The 20,426-nt window shown below is 47.6% G+C and overlaps 1 protein-coding gene across 3 annotated transcripts; it reads right to left on the bottom strand.

Annotated features, from left to right (window-relative positions):
• On the bottom strand, positions 42 to 19,201 carry LOC110261309 (zinc finger protein 264-like). 3 transcript variants are annotated; one of them, XM_021097288.1, is made up of 5 exons: positions 18,313 to 19,201; positions 14,582 to 14,708; positions 10,716 to 10,811; positions 7,884 to 8,027; positions 42 to 6,466 (listed from the first exon to the last, which is right to left on the bottom strand). In XM_021097288.1, exons 1-5 carry the CDS (start codon positions 18,343 to 18,345, stop codon positions 4,839 to 4,841), a joined length of 2,028 nt encoding a protein of 675 aa, XP_020952947.1. In that variant the 5' UTR covers positions 18,346 to 19,201; the 3' UTR covers positions 42 to 4,838. The 3 variants fall into 3 exon arrangements, with proteins under 3 accessions (XP_020952947.1, XP_020952949.1, XP_020952948.1); XM_021097290.1 differs by having other exon boundaries at positions 18,227 to 18,605; XM_021097289.1 differs by lacking the exon at positions 10,716 to 10,811 and having other exon boundaries at positions 18,313 to 18,606.

The raw sequence follows: 20,426 nt of genomic DNA, 5'->3' as shown, positions 1-20,426 counted from the left end.
TCCATAGTAAATACCTAGAGTAAAAAAAATTAAGACACATATTCTAAAAAACATTACAGATGTATCAAACGGAATTCTAAAAAACGTAAAATAACCCAAAGGAAGCAAGGAGGGCATCCAAAAAACAACTGGAAAACAAAAAATTATACAAAGGGAACACAAACAAAATTAATAAAGTGGTATACTTAAGCTCTGACATATCAGGAATTATTTTAAATTTACATGATCTAAACATATGAATTGAGAGAAAGTGGCAAAGTGGATAAAAAAGTAAGACTGACTACATGCTGTTACAAGACACTTCTAAATATAATGATACAGAGAAGGTTAAAAATATTGGAAAAATTAAACTGTGCAAATACTAATCAAAAATCACGGCAGTGACTATATTAACATCAGAAAGAGTATGCTTCAAAGAGAAGAAAATGAACAGGGAAATTACATAATGGGACAAAGGGTCAATAATACACCAAGATGACATAGCAATTTTTAAACGTGTGTTCATCAAACAACGGGGCTTTGAAGCAGAAACTTACATAATTCGTTAGAGAAGCAGACAATTGCTCAATTATACTTCAGGACTTCATCGTCTCTCTGCAACTAACAGAAACACTAGACAGAAAGTCGGCAAGGATATACAATATCTGAGTAATACCCCAACCAAAAGGATTATGGAGGCATTTATAGAAAGAAACGCTACCCAATGTCAGCAGAACATACATTCTCTTCAAGAAGCCTTACAGAACATTCAACAAGGTATACCGTATCCTGGGACATAAAACTTCAACAAATTCAAACATAAGAACCAAATGTGAAACAAACAGGAAATCAACAACAAAAAGATACCAGAAAATACTCCAAACAGTAGAATATTAAAGAGTATACTTCTCGGGGGAGGGGAGATTTGCTGGGGGTTTGGGATGGAAATGCTATGGAATTTGGGTGTGATGATCGTTGTACAACTATAGATGTAATAAAATTCACTGAGTAATTAAAATAAACAGTATATTTCTCAATAATCCACTAAAACAAAGGAAGTCTCTGAAAGAATCAAGAGATATTTAAAACTGAATAAATTGTAATTAAAACTTGTGGGATAAAGCTGGAACAGTGCTAAAAGAACACATCAATAATCTCAGCACCCCTCAAAAAATAAAAGAAGCAAAACACAACCAAAGCAAAGGAGAAGACAGAATATCACAAAGATCAGAAAAGAAATCAGTGTTATTAAAAACAGTAAAGCAGCTGTACAGTAGATACGGGCACAACACTGTAAATCAATTAAACTTTAATGAAAAAGAAAATATATCAGGAACAAAATTAAAAAGGAAAGAAAAAGAAAAAAAATAGAGAAAAACCAACCAAATAGAGAAATACAGTGGTGGTTCTTTAGGATAATCAGCAGTATCGATAAATGTCTAAGAAGATTGACAATGATTAAAAAGATAGTTGAGGAATTCCTGTTGTGGCTCGGCAGTAACCAACCAACTAGTGTACATGAGATGTGGGTTCGAACCCTGGTCCTGTTCAGTGCATTAAGGATCCGGTGTTGCAACGAGTTGTAGTGTAGGTTGCAGACATTGCTCAGATCCCAAGTTGCTATGGCTGTGCCTTAGGCTGGCAGCTACAGCTCTGATTCGACCCAGGCTGGATGCCAGCCTGGGAACTTCCATATGCCACAGGAGTGGCCCTAAAAAGACAAAATAAATAAGTAAAATAGCAAGAGAGTTGACCTATTTCCAAAATCGGGAATAAAATGGGATAAAAGTACAGACCCTGTTGCCATCAAAAAGATAAAAAAGGGAGTTCCCGTCGTGGCGCAGTGGTTAACGAATCCGACTAGGAACCATGGGGTTGCAGGTTCGGTCCCTGCCCTTGCTCAGCGGGTTAATGATCCGGTGTTGTTGTGAGCTGTGGTGTAGGTTGCAGACGCGGCTCGGATCCTGCGTTTTTGTGGCCCTGGCGTAGGCCGGTGGCTACAGTTCCGATTCGACCCCTAGCCTGGGAACCTCCATATGCCTCGGGAGCGGCCCAAGAAATAGCAATAACAACAACAACTAAAGACAAAAAGACAAAAGACAAAAAAAAAAAAAAAGATAAAAAAGGAGTTAATGATCTGATGTGGTCTCTGTAGTGGTGCGGGATCGATCAACTGGCCCAGTGGTATGGGTTAAGGATCCGAGCTGTTGAAGCTGTGGCAGTTCCCTGGATGTGGATTCGATCCCTGGCTCAGGAATATCCATATGTTCCTGAGAAGGAGCCTTCCATGGAGAAGGCTGGCAGGGGTGAGGGTAATAAGGGAATACTTGCAACAAGTCTAAAAACAACTTAGAAAACTTACAGGAAAGAAAATATCTCCTCAAAAAGGACCAACTATCCAACTCATCCAATATGAAAAAGATACTCTGTACAGTTGCATATTTATCAGATAATATGTAATTTTAAAAGTATCCAGAAAACCTCCAGGCACAAATGGTTCACTGGAGAATGCCATCAAACATCAAAACAACAATTAAAAACAATTACACACAGTCTTCCTGCAAAATAGAAGAGAACAATCCCTCCCAACTCAACTTGGGAAGCAACTATCACCTTGACACCAAAACCAGACAATGAAAGTAGTTAAAAACAAGCAAACAAATACTGAGAACTATAGATCATAGATCAAGAGATTAGAGGAAAAATTGCTCAAAAACTATAAATCAAATGGAATGCTTTAATATAATATGTATATAAAAAACTTATATTCCACAGCCAAGTGGGGTTTATTTCAAGGATGCAAGGCTGGTTCAATATGCAAAACTCAGTGCACTACATCACATCAATTAAGATACTGAAGAAAACTCAGATGATCATGTCAACCGGAGATAAAGCATTTGACAAAACTCAACACTCATTCACGATAACAAAAATCTCAGCAAATTAAGAACAGAGGGAAACTTTCTAGACTTGTTGGAAAACTCTATGGAAAAAGAACCTTACACCTAACATTGCACTTAATGAAAAACTGAACGTGTTCCCTCTAACATCAGGAACCAGACAAGGATATCCTTTATTACTCTGATTCAACATACTGGAAGTCCTAGCTAATGCAGTGAAATAACAAGTGCAGAGACAGGAAGAAATAAAACTAATTTGGAGTTCCCGTCATGGCTCAGTGGAAATGAATCTGACTAGTATCCATGAGGACGCAGATTCACTCCCTGGCCTCTCTCGGTGGGTTAAGGATCCAGTGCTGCCATGAGCTTTAGCGTAGTTTGAAGATGCAGCTCAGATCTGGTGCGGCTGTGGCTGTGGTGTAGGCCAGCAGCTACAGCCCCAATTCCACCCCTAGCTTGGGAAACTCCATATGCCACAGGTGCAGCTGGAAGAAGACAGAAAAAAAAAAAGAAAAAAAAAAAAGGAAATAAAACTAATTTGCGGTTGCCATTTCTACACAGAAATGCCAAGGATTCTATCCAAAGAAATGGCTAGAAACAATAAGAACTGAGTTCAGTCGTGAGTGCAAGATACTGAAATATTACTCCAGGAACAATTATCTTTCGGAATACTACTAAAGATCACATGGAAATTGAAAGTTTATGTCATCTGAAAAATCACATGGAAAAAAACCCCACCAACTGCTTAGACATAAATAATAACAAAAATGTATAAAACCTGTACTGTTGAAATTTATAAAATGCTAAGGAACTATCAATAATTACTTAAATAGGAGTTCCCACTGTGGCTCTCAGCAAGTTAAGAACCCGACTAGTCCCCATGTGGATTCAGGTTTCACTCCTGGCCTCACTCAGTGTTGCTATGTGCTGGTGTTGCTATGTGCTGCACTGTAGGCTGCATATGCAGCTTGGATCTCAAGTTGTATAGATTATATCTGCAGGTCCGACTCATCCCTAGCCCAGGAACTCCCACATGCCACAGGTGCAGCCATAAAAAGGAGCAGGAAAGGAAAAAATTAAATAAATGAAGGGTCATATCATGTAATGTGTTCATGGTGCTACTTCTGAAACTGCTCTACAGGTTTACATCGATTTTGATAAATATGTGGGCAAGATTTTTTTGCATCCTAAGATCTGTAGCTGCCAGCCACAGCCACAGCAATGTAGGATCTAACCCATGTCTGCGACCTACAGCACAGCTCATGGCAACACCGGATCTTAACCCACTGAGAGAGGCCAAGGATCAAACCCACATCCTCACGGATACTAGGTGGATTCACTTCTCCTGCACCACAACAGGAACTCCCTCATTTTACCCAATTTTAAATTTTACTGTATAGCTATATAAATTAAGTACACAATACACTGGATCAATAAAAAGACTGAATGCGTAGTGGTTAAAGCCACCAAAAGAACAGCCGGGTTCTTCCAAAAAACTAAAGCCTGAAAAGCCTTAACCGGCATGATAAAATGGGCCCATCTGTCCTATGTGCATCCTTAGCTGCGTAAATACCTGCCCCCAACCATCTAACTCTCCAGACACCGGACAGCAATGACTGTATACGCACAAGACACAGGAAGGATCAAGGCCCTTTGCCTCTGAAATAACACCCCCTTCACCCCAAGTAAACTAAGGAATCCATGACAAAGTGCCGAAAGCTTGACAGAGGAGTCTCAGAGAAACTGTGTTTGCGATACATTTTCTCTTCTAAGTCTCCACCTTCTCTTTATAAAAATTCCTGAGATAATACTGCAGTGTAAACTAAGGAGAAAAACAGTAGCTAAACAAACAGTCTCTCCCTCACCGATGAATTCTGAGATGCAGAATAAGGCTTGACGCTGTGCCAGTCTCTCAAATGCGTCTTCACACAACTGATGGATGACCTGTGACAGGTTCTCTCATCGTGAAGATACCTGTGGGGTTTCTCTTTGGTATGTACGATCAGACGTTGTGGTAGATGTTTTCTCCTGCAAAAGAGTCTCCTCGGGGTTTACATTCAGAAAGTCTTTTCCCAGCAGGAGTTCTCGGAGGGTGGCTGAGGTTTGGTCACCTGGGAAGGGTCTTCCCACATCTGTCACGCTGACAGGGTTTCGCCCAGTATGAACCCTTTGATGCTGAGTGAGGGAGGAGCTGCGACTGAAGGCCTTTCCACACTCACTGCACTTGTAAGGCTTCTCTCCCGTGTGGATGATGGCGTGTCGAATGAGGTTGGTGCTCCAGCAGAAGGATTTCCCACACTCCATGCATTCATAGGGCTTCTCGCCACTGTGAATCCGCTGGTGCCTTGTCAGGCCTGACCTGCGGTTAAAGGCCTTCCCACACTCCGTGCACTCATGGGGCTTCTCCCCAGTGTGGACGCTGAAGTGCCGAATGAGATCTTTCCGAGTGCTAAAGGCTTTTCCACATTCTTTGCACTCAAAGGGCTTCTCGCCAGTGTGGGCCCTTTTATGCAAGATGAAGGTGGAGCAGTGGGTGAAGGCCCTTCCACACTCGGTGCACACAAAAGGCTTCTCCCCGGTGTGAATCCGCTGGTGCCTCTTGAGGTAGGACCTGTGGTTGAAGGCCTTCCCGCACTCGAGGCACTCGAAGGGCTTCTCCCCGGTGTGGATGACGTAGTGGTGAATGAGGGCGGCGCTCTCACAGAAGGCCTTGCCGCACTCGCTGCACTCATAGGGCTTCTCCCCGGTGTGTGTCTGCTGGTGCCACACGAGGTACGACTTGTGTTTGAAGACCTTGCCACACTCAAAGCACTCGTACGGATTCTCGCCGCTGTGGACGATGTGATGTCGAAGGAATCCGGGCCTATGTCGGAACACCTGCCCACATTCTTTGCACACGAAGGATTTCTCCCCGGTGTGTCTCCTCTTATGTAAGACAAAATTGGAGCGGTGGGTGAAGGCCTTTCCGCACTCACTGCACCTGTACGGCTTCTCTCCACTGTGGATCCGCTGGTGCTGGGTGAGGTAGGACTTGCGGTTGAAGGCCTTGCCGCACTCCATGCACTCGTAGGGCCTCTCCCCAGTGTGGATCATGTGGTGCTGGAGCAGGTGCGTGCTCTTAATAAACGTTTTCCCACACTCCGTGCATTCATACGGCTTCACCCCAGAGTGAATCTTTTCATGCCCAGCAAGAAGGTGTTTCTTGTTAAACACTTTCCCGCATTCGTTGCACTTAAAGATATTTTCCTCTTCCTGAATCATGGCATCTTTACCCGATCCACCTGAGTCACGGTCAGGGACAGCTCCTCCTGGAGGGAAGGGCTCCTGCACACCCCGTGAACACACACCATCAGCTGTCCCTGAGCGGCCATGTTCAGGACTCACTTTCCCAGGAAGCTTTCCCCTCTGGGAGGCTATCCCTCGTCCAAAGGGCCCTTCCTGCACTACCGATGGCCCACCCTGATTCTTGGTTCGTCCCGACTGAGGGTCCCCTAGGCCTCCTTGTGTTGGTTCCCGGAGGGAGGCTCCCTCAGGGACGGCTGGCTCCCAAGGGCTAGGTTCTCTGGTCTTGGGTTTCCCTCTGTCACCTGAAAAAAATCCAAGAAACAGGGCCCATTAGTAATACCAACAAAGAAGAAACAAAATCAGCATTTCAGTGAAAAAACAAACCAAAAACAAGGAAAACAGTGCCTCTGTGTGTTAGGGTTGCTATCCCTGAATCTAAGGAGTGTAATTGCTTTTTTTCTTGGTCACTGAACTGCTGAAAGCTTGAAAATGGCCAACCAAGAGAAAGTATAAACAAGAGTAAGAGGATCTAGGCCTTCCCGTCATGGCTCAGGGGTTTAAGGATCTGGTGTTGCCGTGAGCTGTGGTGTAGGTTGAAGCCTTGGCTCAGATCTGGCATTGCTGTGACTGTGGTATATGCCACAGCTGTAGCTCCAATTAGACCCCTAACCTGGGAACCTCCATATGCCGCAGGTGCGGCCCTAGAAATGACAAAAAAAAAAAAAAAAAAAAAAAAAAAAAAAAAACCAAAAGGGTAAGAGCATCTAGGTGAGATGATGGAGGATCTGGAGTGAAGACGCCAGTACAATTTCATACTGGACATGGCTGGACAGAGTAATAACACCTGTGTCTTTTCAGTCCGTTAACCAAGTACGTTCGATGTTGCTGTAAGAACACTAGGAGAGGGCATCTAATGTAGCCCTGGCTACAGTCAGGAAGTGTAAAATGCAAAGTTAACTGGCTCCACAAGTTCCCATTATGGCTCAGCAGGAGTATGACTAGCATCCATGAAGACACAGGTTCCATCCCTGGCCTTGCTCAGTGGGTTAGGGATCTGGCATTGCTGTGAGCTGTGGTATAGGTCGCAGATGTGGCTCGGATCTGGTGTTGCTGTGGCTGTGGTGTAGGCCAGCAGCTTCAATTGGACCCCCAGCATGGGAACCTCCATATGACCCAACTGTGGCCCTGATAAGATAAAAAACTGTCTCCAAAGAAAAATATGGTCTTTGTCCCACCTCTAAGGAAGTAACTTGAAAACCTTTGGTATCCCCAGAGTGACAGGTGAGTCTCTGTTGTTCATGGTTTGCACCTAGGGATGTGCCTACTTTATGACAACAGACAACTTATCATGGGCCTCTGGATAGTTTATACTAAAAAGATGGCACTAGGCTTGAGTATGGTCTGGCCACACAAAGACCAACCATGTAATCAGAAAGCTGAGGCTTTTGGGAGTTCCCCTGAGGGGCAGTGGGTTAAGGATTTGGTGTTGTCTCTGCTGTGGCCTGGGTTGGATTTCTGGCCCAGGAACTTCGCATGCCTCAGCAAAAAAACAAAAACAAAAACAAAAACAAAAAACAAAAAAACAAAAGGCAGAGCTTTGAACCACGGGGTAAATCAGCTGGGCTCTAGAAACGAAAGGAGGGCTGCAGACGGAGACCCGAGTACACCAACTCAATCAACCGAGCTTTTGTAATGAAGGCTCAATAAAGATCTGGGTACCGAGGCTCTGCTGAATTTCCCTGGTTGATGACTCTTCGGGCACAGACGGCCACACATCGATCCTGGGAGGTAAGGAGCTGCTGAAGACACGGAAGCTTCGCGGTTGGAATACCTCCAGGCCCCCTTCTAATCTGTATCTTTCGCCTGTAACAAACATGATCTGTTTTGTGAGAATGGCAGGTGTTAGGGAATTTCATGGGTCTTCCTCGCAGATCGTCAAACCTGAGCAGACTGGGAAAGCCTCGACTTGGAGCTGTGCCAGACCACCTGGGCAGGCCTGGCAGTCTTGGAGCTCTGTTCTGAGCCTTGAGTCTGCCAACTGTGTGCAGGAAGAGATCAGGGAGTCAGTCCTGCTGGCACCACAAGAGCTGCCATGGGAGTTCCTGCTGCCTTGCAATGGGATCAGTGGCGTCTCTGCAGTGCTGGGACACAGGTTTGATCCCCGGCCCAGCAGACTGGGTTAAGGATCCAGCACTGCCACAGATGTGGCTCGGATCTGATCCCTGGCCCAGGAACTCCATATGCTGCAGAGAGAAGGTGGGAGGGGCTCCACAGTCCCAGGTCACAGAACTGTCACAGGCCCTGCAGACCAGGAGGATGGCATCTCATCGATGAGAATCCAGGGCCAGGTGGGGGAGAAGGGAAGCTGATTCCCATGGTTCTAACCTGGGTTTCAGTGAGGCAGGAGGGGAGCAGGACCCGGATAGACATATTGGTGAGTAGACTGACGAGATACAAATGATCTAGATGGAGAAAATGATACTGCTTTACCTTCTGAACACACTAAAGAGGAGTGAATGAAGAATTCAAAGTGAGGACGGGTGTCATTCATTATTAGAGAGATGCAAATCAAAACCACTCTGAGGTACGACCTTACACCAGCCAGAATGGCCATCACCCAAAAGTCTACAAACAATAAGAGCTGGAGAGGGCGTGAAGAAAAAAGAACACTATGACACTGTTAGTGGGATTGTCAATTGGTGCAACCACTGTGGAAAACAGTATGGAGAGTCCTCAGAAAACTAAAAATAGAACTACCATTTGATCCAGCAATCCCACTCCTGGGCATCTATCCAGAGAAAACCATGACTCGCAAAGACACATGTACTCCAATGTTCATTGCAGCACTATTTACAATAGCCAAGACGTGGAAACAACCTAAATGTCCATCGACAGAGGAGTGGATCCAGAAGATGTGGTACATATACACAATGGAATATTACTCAGCCATTAAAAGGACGAAATACCAGCATTTTTAGCAACATGGATGGACCTAGAAATTACCATGCTAAGTAAAGTCAGCCATACAATGAGACACCAACATCCAATGCTTTCACTGACATGTGGAATCTGAAAAAACGACAGACTGAACTTCTTTGCAGAACAGATGCTGACTCACAGACATTGTAAAACTTATGGTCTCCGGAGGAGACAGTTTGGGGGGTGGGGGGATGTGCTTGGGCTGTGGGATGGGAATCCTGTGAAACTGGATTGTTATGATCATTATACAACTACAGATGTGATCAATTCATTTGAGTAATAAAAAAAACAAAAACAAAAACAAAGTGAGGGCTGGGGAAACTAGAGAGAGGTGGTCAAAAGGTACCAACTTCCAGAGAAATAAGTACTAGGGTTCTAATGTGCAACCATAGGACTGTAGCAAACGCTGCTGTGTGATAGAAAACACTGTTGGGAGAGTAATCCTAAAAGTTCTCTTCATAAGTACAAACACTTTTTTCCTTTTTTTTCTTTCTTTCCTTTTTATTTTATCCATATGATAAGATGGATGGCAGCTGAACTTACTGTATTAATCATTTTACAATACGTGTAAATCAAACCACCGTGCTATAACTTATACAGTAATGTATGTCAACTGTTTCTCAATAAAACTGAGAGAAAAAGAGAAAGTTGAAAAATATAAAATTGACAGGACTTTCCTGGTGGCCTAGCAGGTAAGGATCCACTGTTGTCACTGCTGCGGTGCAGGTTAGACCCCTGGCCCTGCATGACATGGGCACCGCCGAACAAACAAACTGACAATTCTACCAAAATGATTATATAAATTCAGGACAATTCCCCCTAAAATACCAACTTGAGTTACTGTGGAACATGACAGCCTGTAGGATTTGCATGAAAACTAAGGTGAGAGAGAATAAGGAGAAGGGCATCTACCTTATAGTAGGATTACAGCCTTTACCAACAGGCCATGGAAAAGAAATAGAGGGCTCAAGAAAAAGACAGAAAAGGAGCTTTGGTAGATGGCAGACCAGCATCTTCATAAGAGGGAGGAATATAGAGTGAAGGGAGCCGGAAACACTGGTGACGCGCTGGGCATGGAAAGACTATACTCCTCGCAGAGGCCGGGGTAAAGCAGAGGTGGTACCAATACACAGTGGAATATTACTCAGCCACTAAAGGAACGAAATAATGGCCTTTGCCCAACATGGATGGACCTAGAAATTATCATGCCAAGTTAGTTAGACAGTCAGACACCAACGTCAAATGCTATCACTTGCATGTGGAACCTCAAAAAAGGACACAATGAACTTCTTTGAGAACAGATACTGACTCACAGACTTTGAAAAACGTATGGTTTCCAAAGGACACAGGTTGGGGGGATGGACAGGGGGTTTGGGATGGAAATGCTATAAAAACTGGGTTGTGATGATTGTTGCACAACTGTAAATGTAACAAAATCCACTGACTAAAATGAAAAACAAACAAACAAACAAAAAACTATACTCCTTACGTGCACACTGAGGTCAAAGGGTTCCATGGCCTCCCCTGGGGACCAGGGCCAGGGCCTCCCCCCGCCCACACCTGGGCTCCTACCTGGACAGGTGCTTTGGGAGAGGTCTTTCTGCACCATCCACAGCTCCCCCCCGTGCTCCAGCTGGCAGATCAGCTCAGGTCTGGGAACCGGACACCCTGTTCATGGAGGCAGGAAGAAGATACTGGATTTCTGTGAACATGAACACCACCTCTCAACCGAGTCTGGGAACTCAGGCTGTGGCCGGGAGGCCAGGAGGACGCTGCTTCCGTGCACACAGAATGCCGAATCCGGACCTGGAAACCAAGGGCAAAAGCCCCACTGCTGGGATTCCCAGACCTCAGCCTGTATGTAGTGCGGGTTGTGTGGACGGCACAGATTCTCTGACTTCCAACGCGCAGAACTCAAACACCCTTCAGGTGTGGCCAGGAGACCTGGAGAATACGACCCCTTCAGTTAATCCAAGTGCATCTCAACCCCTTGTGCGTCTGGTTCACGTCCAAGTGAAAGCAGACTCCGGAGGGGAGGCCTGGATAGCAAGAGAGTGAAAAACCACCGCAAGAGGAGTTCCCGTGGGTCTCAGCAGTAACGAACCCCAGTAGCATCCATGAGGATGTAGGTTTGATCCCTGGCCCTGCTGAGTGGGTTAAGGATCTGGCGATGCTGTGCTGTGGTGTAGGTTGCAGATGCAACTTGGATCTGCTTGGACCTGGCGTTGCTGTGGTTGTGGTGTAGGCTGGAAGCTGCAGCTCAGATGGGACCCCTAGCCTAGGAACCTCCATATGCCTTGGGTGTGGCCCTAAAAAGGAAAAAAAAAAAAATTGCCCCATACTAAAAAAAAATGTTTAAGGGAGTTCCCTTCGTGGCTCAGTGGTCAACAAACCCAACTAGGATCTGTGACTAGGTGGGTTCCATTTCTGGGCTTGCTCAGCAGATTAAGGATCCTGCGTTGTGGCAATCTGCAGTGTAAGTAGCAGGTTCAGCTCAGATTTGGTGTTGCTGTGGCTGTGGTCTAGGCTGGGAGCTGCAGCATCAATTCAGCCCCTAGCCTGGGAACTTCTGTATGTCATTAGTGTGGCCGTCAAAAAAAAAAAAAAAGGAAAGAAAAGAAAGACAGAAAAATCCACTCTCTTGGGATAGAACATTATGGGGGATGGTAACAGAAAAAGAGAGTATATATATGGATGAATGGGTCACTATGCTGTTCAGCAGAAATTAGCACAATGTGGTAAATCACCTGTAATTTGGAAAAAGTAAAAAAAAAAAATTTATTATTAATCTTGATACACTATTAAAAAAGAAGAAAAAAAAAAAGTCTCCTGCATTCCTCTGTTAGATGCGAAAGCCAGCAACACTTCCCTAAATATTAGGTCACCATGAAACAAAGGCAGCAATGAAATTGAAACAGTGTTATTAACTCACTGAGAGCTCAGCCTCCTGCTGCTCAGGGCTCCTAGCCTGAGGCTACTACCTCTGCTGAAAAGGGGAAAGGTGCTGGGGTGGGGGTGGTGGGGGATGAAGGGAAGGTATCTTAAGAATGAGCCCTTAAAACAAGAAAAAAGAATGAGCAGTAAACCCTGAATTTCCATCAAACACATTCAGGAGGCAGCAAAGTGATGGACTGGATACATGAGGGTGCCTGGCAATGCCAGCTGAAGACGTGTCCCTGCACCCTCTGAAACACGGTTTCTTCACGGAGCAGGACTGTTCAGTCAAGATAATCTCGTTGGGAGGATGGGGAGGAAGCTGGCCTGTGAATCCTAAGGGTGTTTAGTGCATTCCAGGCCCTCCACCCACTCCAGGTGGTTAACAGCAGCCACACCCAAGTGGCTGTCACAACCAAAACCAGCCCCAGATGTTGCTGAGCTTCCTCTGGGAGCAGCAGCATCTCTGCTTGAGAACAACTGGCTAAGGTTATGAATAGGTTTATGAGATCAAGTGAGAGGGATGGGGCGGTTCCATGAGGCCTGGGGGTGACAGTGCTGGGCCAGGGGGGCCCCGGGAAAAGACAAAATGCCCAAGAACACCCGCCAGGCAGAGAACAGCCCCCGCAGAGGCCTGAGGCAAGTGTGTCAGGGCTGCGCAAGGAAACAGCAAGAGTCTGGAGCACAGGGGGCTCCAGGCGAGCACGGGAACAGGAGTGAAGAGGTCGGCAGCGCCAGAGAGTTGACTGTTGTACTTTCAAAAGTTGGTTGTAAACTACCTAGCAATGCCAAACGTTTCCTACTTTTGTGCCACCTCCACTCCTTGACACAGACCATAACCCCAGTTCTCTGAGCGCGGGCATGGCTTCCCCTGAGCCCTGGACGGACAGCCCTCCTCAAGCTGCTGTTTCGCAGGCCTGGCACCCCTGCCACTGGGGGCTGGGGAGCCCTCTGCTGAGCGGGACCATCCCGGCCATCCTGGGGTGCGGAGTGGCACCCCGGGACTCCAGCCCTAGAAGCCGGCCCCACCCACACCCCAGGCCTGACACTCAGACGAGGCTGCAGCCACGGCCCGACGTCCCCTGGGGGACAAACCCACCACCAGAGGCTGCGCGGCACTACTCTCTCCTGCGGCAGCAGAGGATCTCGGCCGGGACTCAGGGCACAAGAGACAAGCATGGAGGCGCACGAGAACAGAGAAGCCCCAGAGCCGAGAGCCCGGCGTGGAGAACGACACCCGTTGGCCCTGAAGGCAAAGGCCTCCTGGGAGCCCGCCTGCCTCGCCCTCGTCCCGGAGGACACCCCGGCACTCACAGCCCTGCTGGCTGGGTCGGGCAGGACCCCGGAGCCAGCGGGTCTCCTCCAGTCAGCTCCCCCTCTGGAAGGTGAAATAACCTCACACGGAGGCCAGTCTGTGCGGGGCCCTGGGGGAGAGGCTCAGGGAACTAGGGACTCGAGCAGCCACTCCTGCCTCGAGGACACCCCCAAGGAGTCCCCCAACAGGGGAAGAAGAGAAACAGGGTACCTATGCCAAGAAGTAGCAACAAGGCACCTGGGGCCCCAGAGAGCAGGGACCGGGGTGGCCACTCCTGTCTTAAACGTGCTGAGGCGCAAAAGACAGGGTTGGGAGCAGAGTCAGAGGGAGAAGCCAAGATGAGAAGCCAGGGCATATGTGTAGCAACATGGATGGACCTAGAAATGACCACACTGAGTAAAGTCAGACAGAGAAAGACTAAGGCCCTGTGGCATCACTTTTATGTAGAATCCAATAAAAAAAAGATACGAAAGAACGTTTTTCACAAGCTGAAGCAGGAGTTCCCTTCATGGCTCAGCGGTAAGGAACCCGACTGGTATCCACGAGGATGTGCATTGCCATGAGCTGTGGTGCAGGTCAAAGACTCAGCTTGGATCCGGCGTGGCTGTGGCTGCGGCACAGGCCAGCAGCTGCAGCTCTGATTCGCCCCCAGCCTGGAAACCTCCATATGCCGTGGGTGTGGCCCTTAAAAAAGAGAAAAAAAAAATTCTGGGCATAATCCTGGTGGTTCCCAGTTGGTATACCAGGCCCTGATACAGCCCGGCTGGAAATTCTGCTTTCGGATTCTACAGATCACCCACATTTCCTTCCACCGCTTTCTAGAAGTCAGAGGGACAACACATTTCTTTATCAAAGGACACTGGGGAGTTTCCGTTGTGGCTCAGTGGTTACCGAATCTGACTAGGAACCATGAGGTTGCGGGTTCGATCCCTGGTCTTGCTCCATGGGCTGAGGATCTGGCGTTGCCGGGAGCTGTGGAGTAGGTTGCAGACGCGGCTCGGATCCCACGTTGCTGTGGCTCTAGCGGAGGCCGGTGGCTACAGCTCCGATTCGACCCCTATCCTGGGAACCTCCATATGCCGTGGGAGAGGCCCAAGAAATGGCAAAAAGACCAAAAAAAAAAAAAAAAAAAAGAAAGAAAAAAAAGGAAGCAGCAGGTCTCCCGCACCAGGGACTGCATGGGACCTACCCAGAGATACCAGCAGCCCTCGGTTTTCCAGCATCACCTCCTGGTACAGGGTCCGCTGAGCTGGGTCCAGCTGTCCCCACTCCTCCTGGGTAAACGTCACAGCCACATCATCGAAGGTCACAGACACCTGCAATGTCAAATCGAGACAACGGCATGAGCCTTGGGACAGGTGGATGGAATCAGAGCTTGTCTCTGCATGGCCGGTAGAGCCACGGAAAGGTCAAGGCCCTAATAACTGAGCACGTCCAGAAGGGCCAAGCTGGGCTGCAGGTGAGGTGGACATAAAACGACACAGACACACCTTGGAGATAATGCAGGTTTGGTTCCAAACCACCCTCAATAAAACAGTTTTTTTCAGTTTCTCAGTGCATATCAAATTCAGTTTACACTATAGTTTAAGCTCGCAACACGATAAGGTCTAAAAGAAAAACGCAGATGAAAGATAAGACAACGTGGAGTTCCCATCGTGGTTCAGTGGTTAACCAATCCGACTAGGAACCATGAGGTTGCGGGTTCGATCCCTGGCCTTGCTCAGTGGATTAAGGATCTGGCGTTGCCGTGAGCTGTGGTATAGGTTGCAGATGTGGCTTGGATCCTGAGTTGCTGTTGCTGTGGCTGTGGTGTAGGCCGGCAGCTGTAGTTCCGATTAGACCTCTAACCTGGAAACCTCCATATGCCACAGGAGCGGCCCTGGAAATGGCAAAAAGATAAAAAAACAAACAAACAAACAAACAAAAAAAAACAAGACAAGACAATGTAAACACCTTAATTTAAAAATACTTTTTTTTTAGGGCCACACCCACGGAACATGCAGGTTCCCAGTCTAGGGGTCCAATTGGCGCTACAGCTGCTGGATCCTTAACCCACTGAGCAAGGCCAGGGATCAAAACCGCAACCTCATGGTTCCTAGTCAGATTCATTTCCACTGCACCACGACGGCAACTCCTAAAAATACTTTATTGCTTAAAAAACACTAACCATCATCTAAGTCTTCAGTGAGGCAAGCTGAGGTAAGCAAATGCTACCGAAAACACGCTAGTAATCTGACACAATTGACACAATTGCTGGACAAGGGATGTCACAAATTTTTATTTTTTGGGCATACCTTGGGCATATGGAGGTTCCCAGGCTAGGGGTCGAATCAGAACTGTAGCTGCCAGCCTTCACCAGAGCCACAGCAACACAGGATCTGAGCCGTGTCTGAGACCTACACCATAGCTCACAGCAACGCCGGATCCTTAACCCACTGAGCAAGGCCAGAGATTGAACCTGCAACCTCATGGATACTAGTCAGGTTTGTTACTGCTGAGCCATGACAGGAACTCTGCCACAAGCCTTCCATTTTGAAAAACAGGGTAGGAGTTCCCTTCGTGGCTCAGTGGTTAACGAATCCGACTAGGACTCATGAGGTTGTGGGTTCGATCCCTGGCCTTGTTCAGTGGGTTAAGGATCTGGCATTGCCTTGAGCTGTGGTGTAGGTTACAGACACAGCTTGGATCCTGCGTTGCTGTGGCTCTGGCGTAGGCCGGCAGCTACAGCTCCAATTGGACCCCTAGCCTGGGAACTTCCATATGCCTACAGTGCGGCCCAAGAAATGGCAAAAAGACAAAAAACAAAAAAACAAAAACAAAACAAAAAAAAAAACAGGGTATTTACAAAGCATAACAAAGCAAAGTATGCCTATAACGTGAGATAGGAGCCTCATATGCAGAAGCCATTTGAAAATGACACAAGTCAATGAAAATGCCACTGGAACTATTAGATGCAGACAGAAAAGGTTTTTGAATGTCAAATGACTGAGTAAGTAATGATAACAATAATACCAGGAGTTCCTGTTGTGGCTCAGTGGAAACAAATCTACTAACATTCCTGAGGAGGCAGGTTCGATCCCTGGCCTTACTCAGTGGGTTAAGGATCCGGTACTGCATGAACTGTGATGTAGGCCTCAGACGTGGCTCGGATAAGGTATCGCAGTTGCTGTGGTATAGACCAGAAGCTTCAGCTCTGATTCATCCCCAAGCCTGGGAACCTCCATATGCCGTTGGTGAGGCCCTAAAAAGATGAAAAAAAAAAGTAAAAAAATGAAACAAAACTATACTATCAATAAAGCTGAAAAGAACAGTAGCTGATCATCACTGGTCTTGCTATGTCCTGGCCCAATGCTGAGGGCTGTATGTCATATCTAAAAGTAATCAAATCCCTTCCAGTTTTGGGGGTTTTTGTTTTTATTTTTTTTGCTTTCTTAAGGCTGCATCCAGGCATAAGGAAATTCCTGGGGCTAGCGGTCAATTTAGAGCTGCAGGTGCTGGCCTATACCACAGCAACTTGGGATCCAAGCCATGTCTGCGACCTACACCACGGATCACAGCAATGCCAGATCCTTAACCCATTGAGCAAAGCCATGGATCAAACCCGAGTCCTCATGGATCATAGTTGGGTTCCTTAACACTGAGCCACAACCGGAACTCCACTCTTTCAGTTCTTTTTTTTTTCCTCCCGTTTTTTTTGTTTTGTTTTTGTTTTTGTCTTTTTTAGGGCTGCACCCAAACTTTTATTTTTAGGGGCACACCTGGGGGACATGGAGGTTCCCAAGCTAGGGGTTGAATCAGAGCTGTAGCTGCCGGCCTACGCCACAGCCACAGCAACGCGGGATCCAAGCTGTGTCTGTGACATACACCACAGCTCATGGCAACACTGGATCCTTAACCCACTGAGTGAGGCCAGGGATCAAACCCACAACCTCATGGTTCCTAGTTGGATTTCTTTCTGCTGTGCCACGATGGGAACTACATCTTCCAGTTCTTAAGTCATCATTTTCACTAGTAACTCTTGATGAAAAGCACTCCATGTAGACTAAGGATAAATAAACCATTTAGTGCCTCATCCCTGATTACCATACAATGTATTTTTAATAAATGAAAACTCCGGAGTTCCTGTTGTGACTCGGTGCTAACCAACCTGTCTAGTAACCATGAGGACACAGGTTTGTTTGATCCCTGGCCCTGCCTAAGTGGGTTAAGGATCAGGCAGGCATTGCCTTGAATTGCGGTGTAGTAGGTTGAAGAAGTAGCTCGGATCCTGCATTGCTGGGGCTATAGTGTAGGCCTGCAGCTACAGCTCTGATTGTACCCCTAGCCTGGGAACTTCCATATGCCACGGGTGTAGCCATAAAAAGCAAAAACAAACAAACAGACAAAAACCAAAAAACAAAAAAAAAAAAAAGAAAATTTTCTGGCATGCAATCATATAGCATCCTGTACGACTGCTTAAGGTCACATATTCACTTTCTCTTGTTTGGATTTTAAGCTGGAAGTAGGCTGAAACATTAGGAAAAAGGTCAGTTATTGACCAAGTCCCGGTCATTTGGGGCTCTGTTTTAGATGTCATGTTCACCTTCCTGGTCTGTCTCTAGGGATAGACATCTGGCTACTGGCAAGTCTGACTTCAACTGGGCAGGATTCCTGGGTCGCTGATTGTAGATAAGGGCTTGGATTCCTGGGCAGGTGGTCTGTCAAAGTTCTCTTTTCATATACTGGGTGTCGGTCGTCCACCTGTACGTTCCGTCTCGCCTGTTCTAAGACCGAGGTAAAGTCAGGGACGAGTCAGCCCCCCGTGCCGGACACACACACAACTGCAAAGAGATACCTAGTGCCTTTCTTCACCCACAGCCTGCGCAGGAACCTTTCTGAACCAGCAGAGAAGCAGCAGTGCCACCAACATCGTCCACTCACCCGCGCCGCCTCCATCCACGCTGCCGCCATCATGGGCCCCCGAGGAGACAGCGGCGCCGGGACAGGCGGCCCCTGAGACGGGTCCCGCGGGCTCGGCCGACCGACACGTCTTCTCTGCCCGGGAAAAGGGATCGATCACAAGGAGGCTCCCGACTCGCGCAAAGGAGCGGAGGTGAGTCCTAGCCTCCCTTCCGGTCATTCGCGAAGGGGCGCACTCGAAGCGGCCACAGACCGCCAATGCCCACCCCACAGCTGGCGTGGACGGAACCGTCGCACGCAAGTGACGTCCGCCAGCAAGGAAGCCGGAAGTCCCGCCCTCCGCGGAAAAATGTCCCCGCCGGGGGCCGTCATTGGCCCAGAGCCGGCCTCTAAGGCGCGGGGCCCAGCCTTCTGGGCAATGTAGGTTTTTTCTCTGCCAGCCATGAGCGGCGGCGTCCGGTCTGGAGGAGCTCTTCCCAGGTGTAGGAGACTCAGCCAGAACACGAATCAGATCCGCCGCTTCACAGGGGGCGCAGCTGCGGGGCACCGAGGGGAAGGACCGAGACTGTGCATTCTACCCCTGCGGACACTGAGGCTCTGGAGGCGGAGCCGCTTGCCCCGGGTCGGGTCAGGCCAGGTGTAAAGGCGCGAAACCTCGCCCCTGGCTCGCCTGGGGACGTCCTTGTTGTGCCCCTTCTCTCCTCTGTGGAGACTCCCTTGGAGGATGCGGATAAATGAGCAGTCAAAATAACCGCGGAAAGGAGGACGCCGGAAGTCTTCTTCCCACGCAACGCAGGCAAAGCGAGCCGGCGCTCTTGGGCATTTTTTTGGCCCAGCGCCGCCTCCACATGATGCACTGAGTAATGGAGTTGGCGTGGAGCACCCAAGAGTGGATTTGCCATCCCCTAAGGTGCGGGGGCTGAAATTTCAAGCAGTGAGTTGGCGTTGAGCACCCAAGAGTGGATTTGCCATCCCCTAAGGTGCGGGGGCTGAAATTTCAAGCAGTGCAGTTTGCGATGTCTGTAAGAAGCACTAAGTATTTGTTTCCCTTATTCACTGAACCCATGTCTGACCTTAGGCAGAGAGTTCCTGCCTGGATTTGAAACCCGCAGCTTGTGTGGATTTCTAGGCTAGGGGACAAATCAGAGCTGTAGCCTCTGGCCCAGGCTACAGTCACAGAAACGCCGGATCCAGTCACCCCCTGAGCAAGGCCAGGGATCAAACCTGTGTCCTCATGGATACTAGTCAGATTCATTTTCCACTGAGCCATGACTGGAACTCTTGAATCCCCTTGTTTTCATGGCAGTAGGTCAGGGCATCTGTCAACTCCTCCATTATCTCTGTGAGCCAAGCAAAAGCAGTGTGGAAATGAAGCCTCCACGCAAAGATTATTTATCTGCTTCCACATCTGGAGCCCTCCCAAATCTCTTTGTTTCCTATTTCTAGGTCAGTTCCACTTATTCAGGGAAGTCCCTCAAAGCCTTTCATGTCGTTTTCCACAAGCTATAGAGCAGTTAAATTCTGCTGCTTATGATCAAATAATCCAAACTTATAGACACTCTTAATATTCTGGGGATAATTAGGGTATCTGAATGTGAAGTTGTAGGATGGAAGTTATTATTATATAAAGTTTACAGAACGAGGAGTTCTCATTCTGGCTCAATGGAAACGAATCTGACCAGCATCCATGAGGATGCAGGTTCGATCCGAGGCCTCAGGTGTTCAGTGGTTTAAGGATCTAGCACTGCCATCAGCTGTGGAGTAGGTTGCAGATGTGGCTCATATCTGGTGTTGCTGTGGGTGTGGCATAGGCCAGCAGCGGCAGCTCTGACTTAAACTCCATATGCCGCGGGTATGGCCACAAAAATCCAGTAAATAAATAACTTAAGTTTACAGAATGAAAATTCAGAAATGAAGAAAAAAGCAACCTGTACACTCATGACAGCCGTAAGTAGTGACCTCCACCAGCCCACAGTAAATGCAGGAAGCCCAGAGCCCTGAGCCCCCACCTCACTGTGGCTGTCTGATGTTCATCCAGTGTATGGCTCTTCTGCAGCTCCTTGTAGGAAATCAAACAGTATACTTCTAAATAACCCAATAGAGGCAAGGGAAGTCTCAAAAAGAAACAAGGGATA

This window comes from Sus scrofa, chromosome 6 (genome assembly GCF_000003025.6).
Source record: "Sus scrofa isolate TJ Tabasco breed Duroc chromosome 6, Sscrofa11.1, whole genome shotgun sequence".
Lineage (NCBI taxonomy): Eukaryota > Metazoa > Chordata > Mammalia > Artiodactyla > Suidae > Sus > Sus scrofa.
This window is presented reverse-complemented; position numbering and strand designations above follow the sequence as displayed.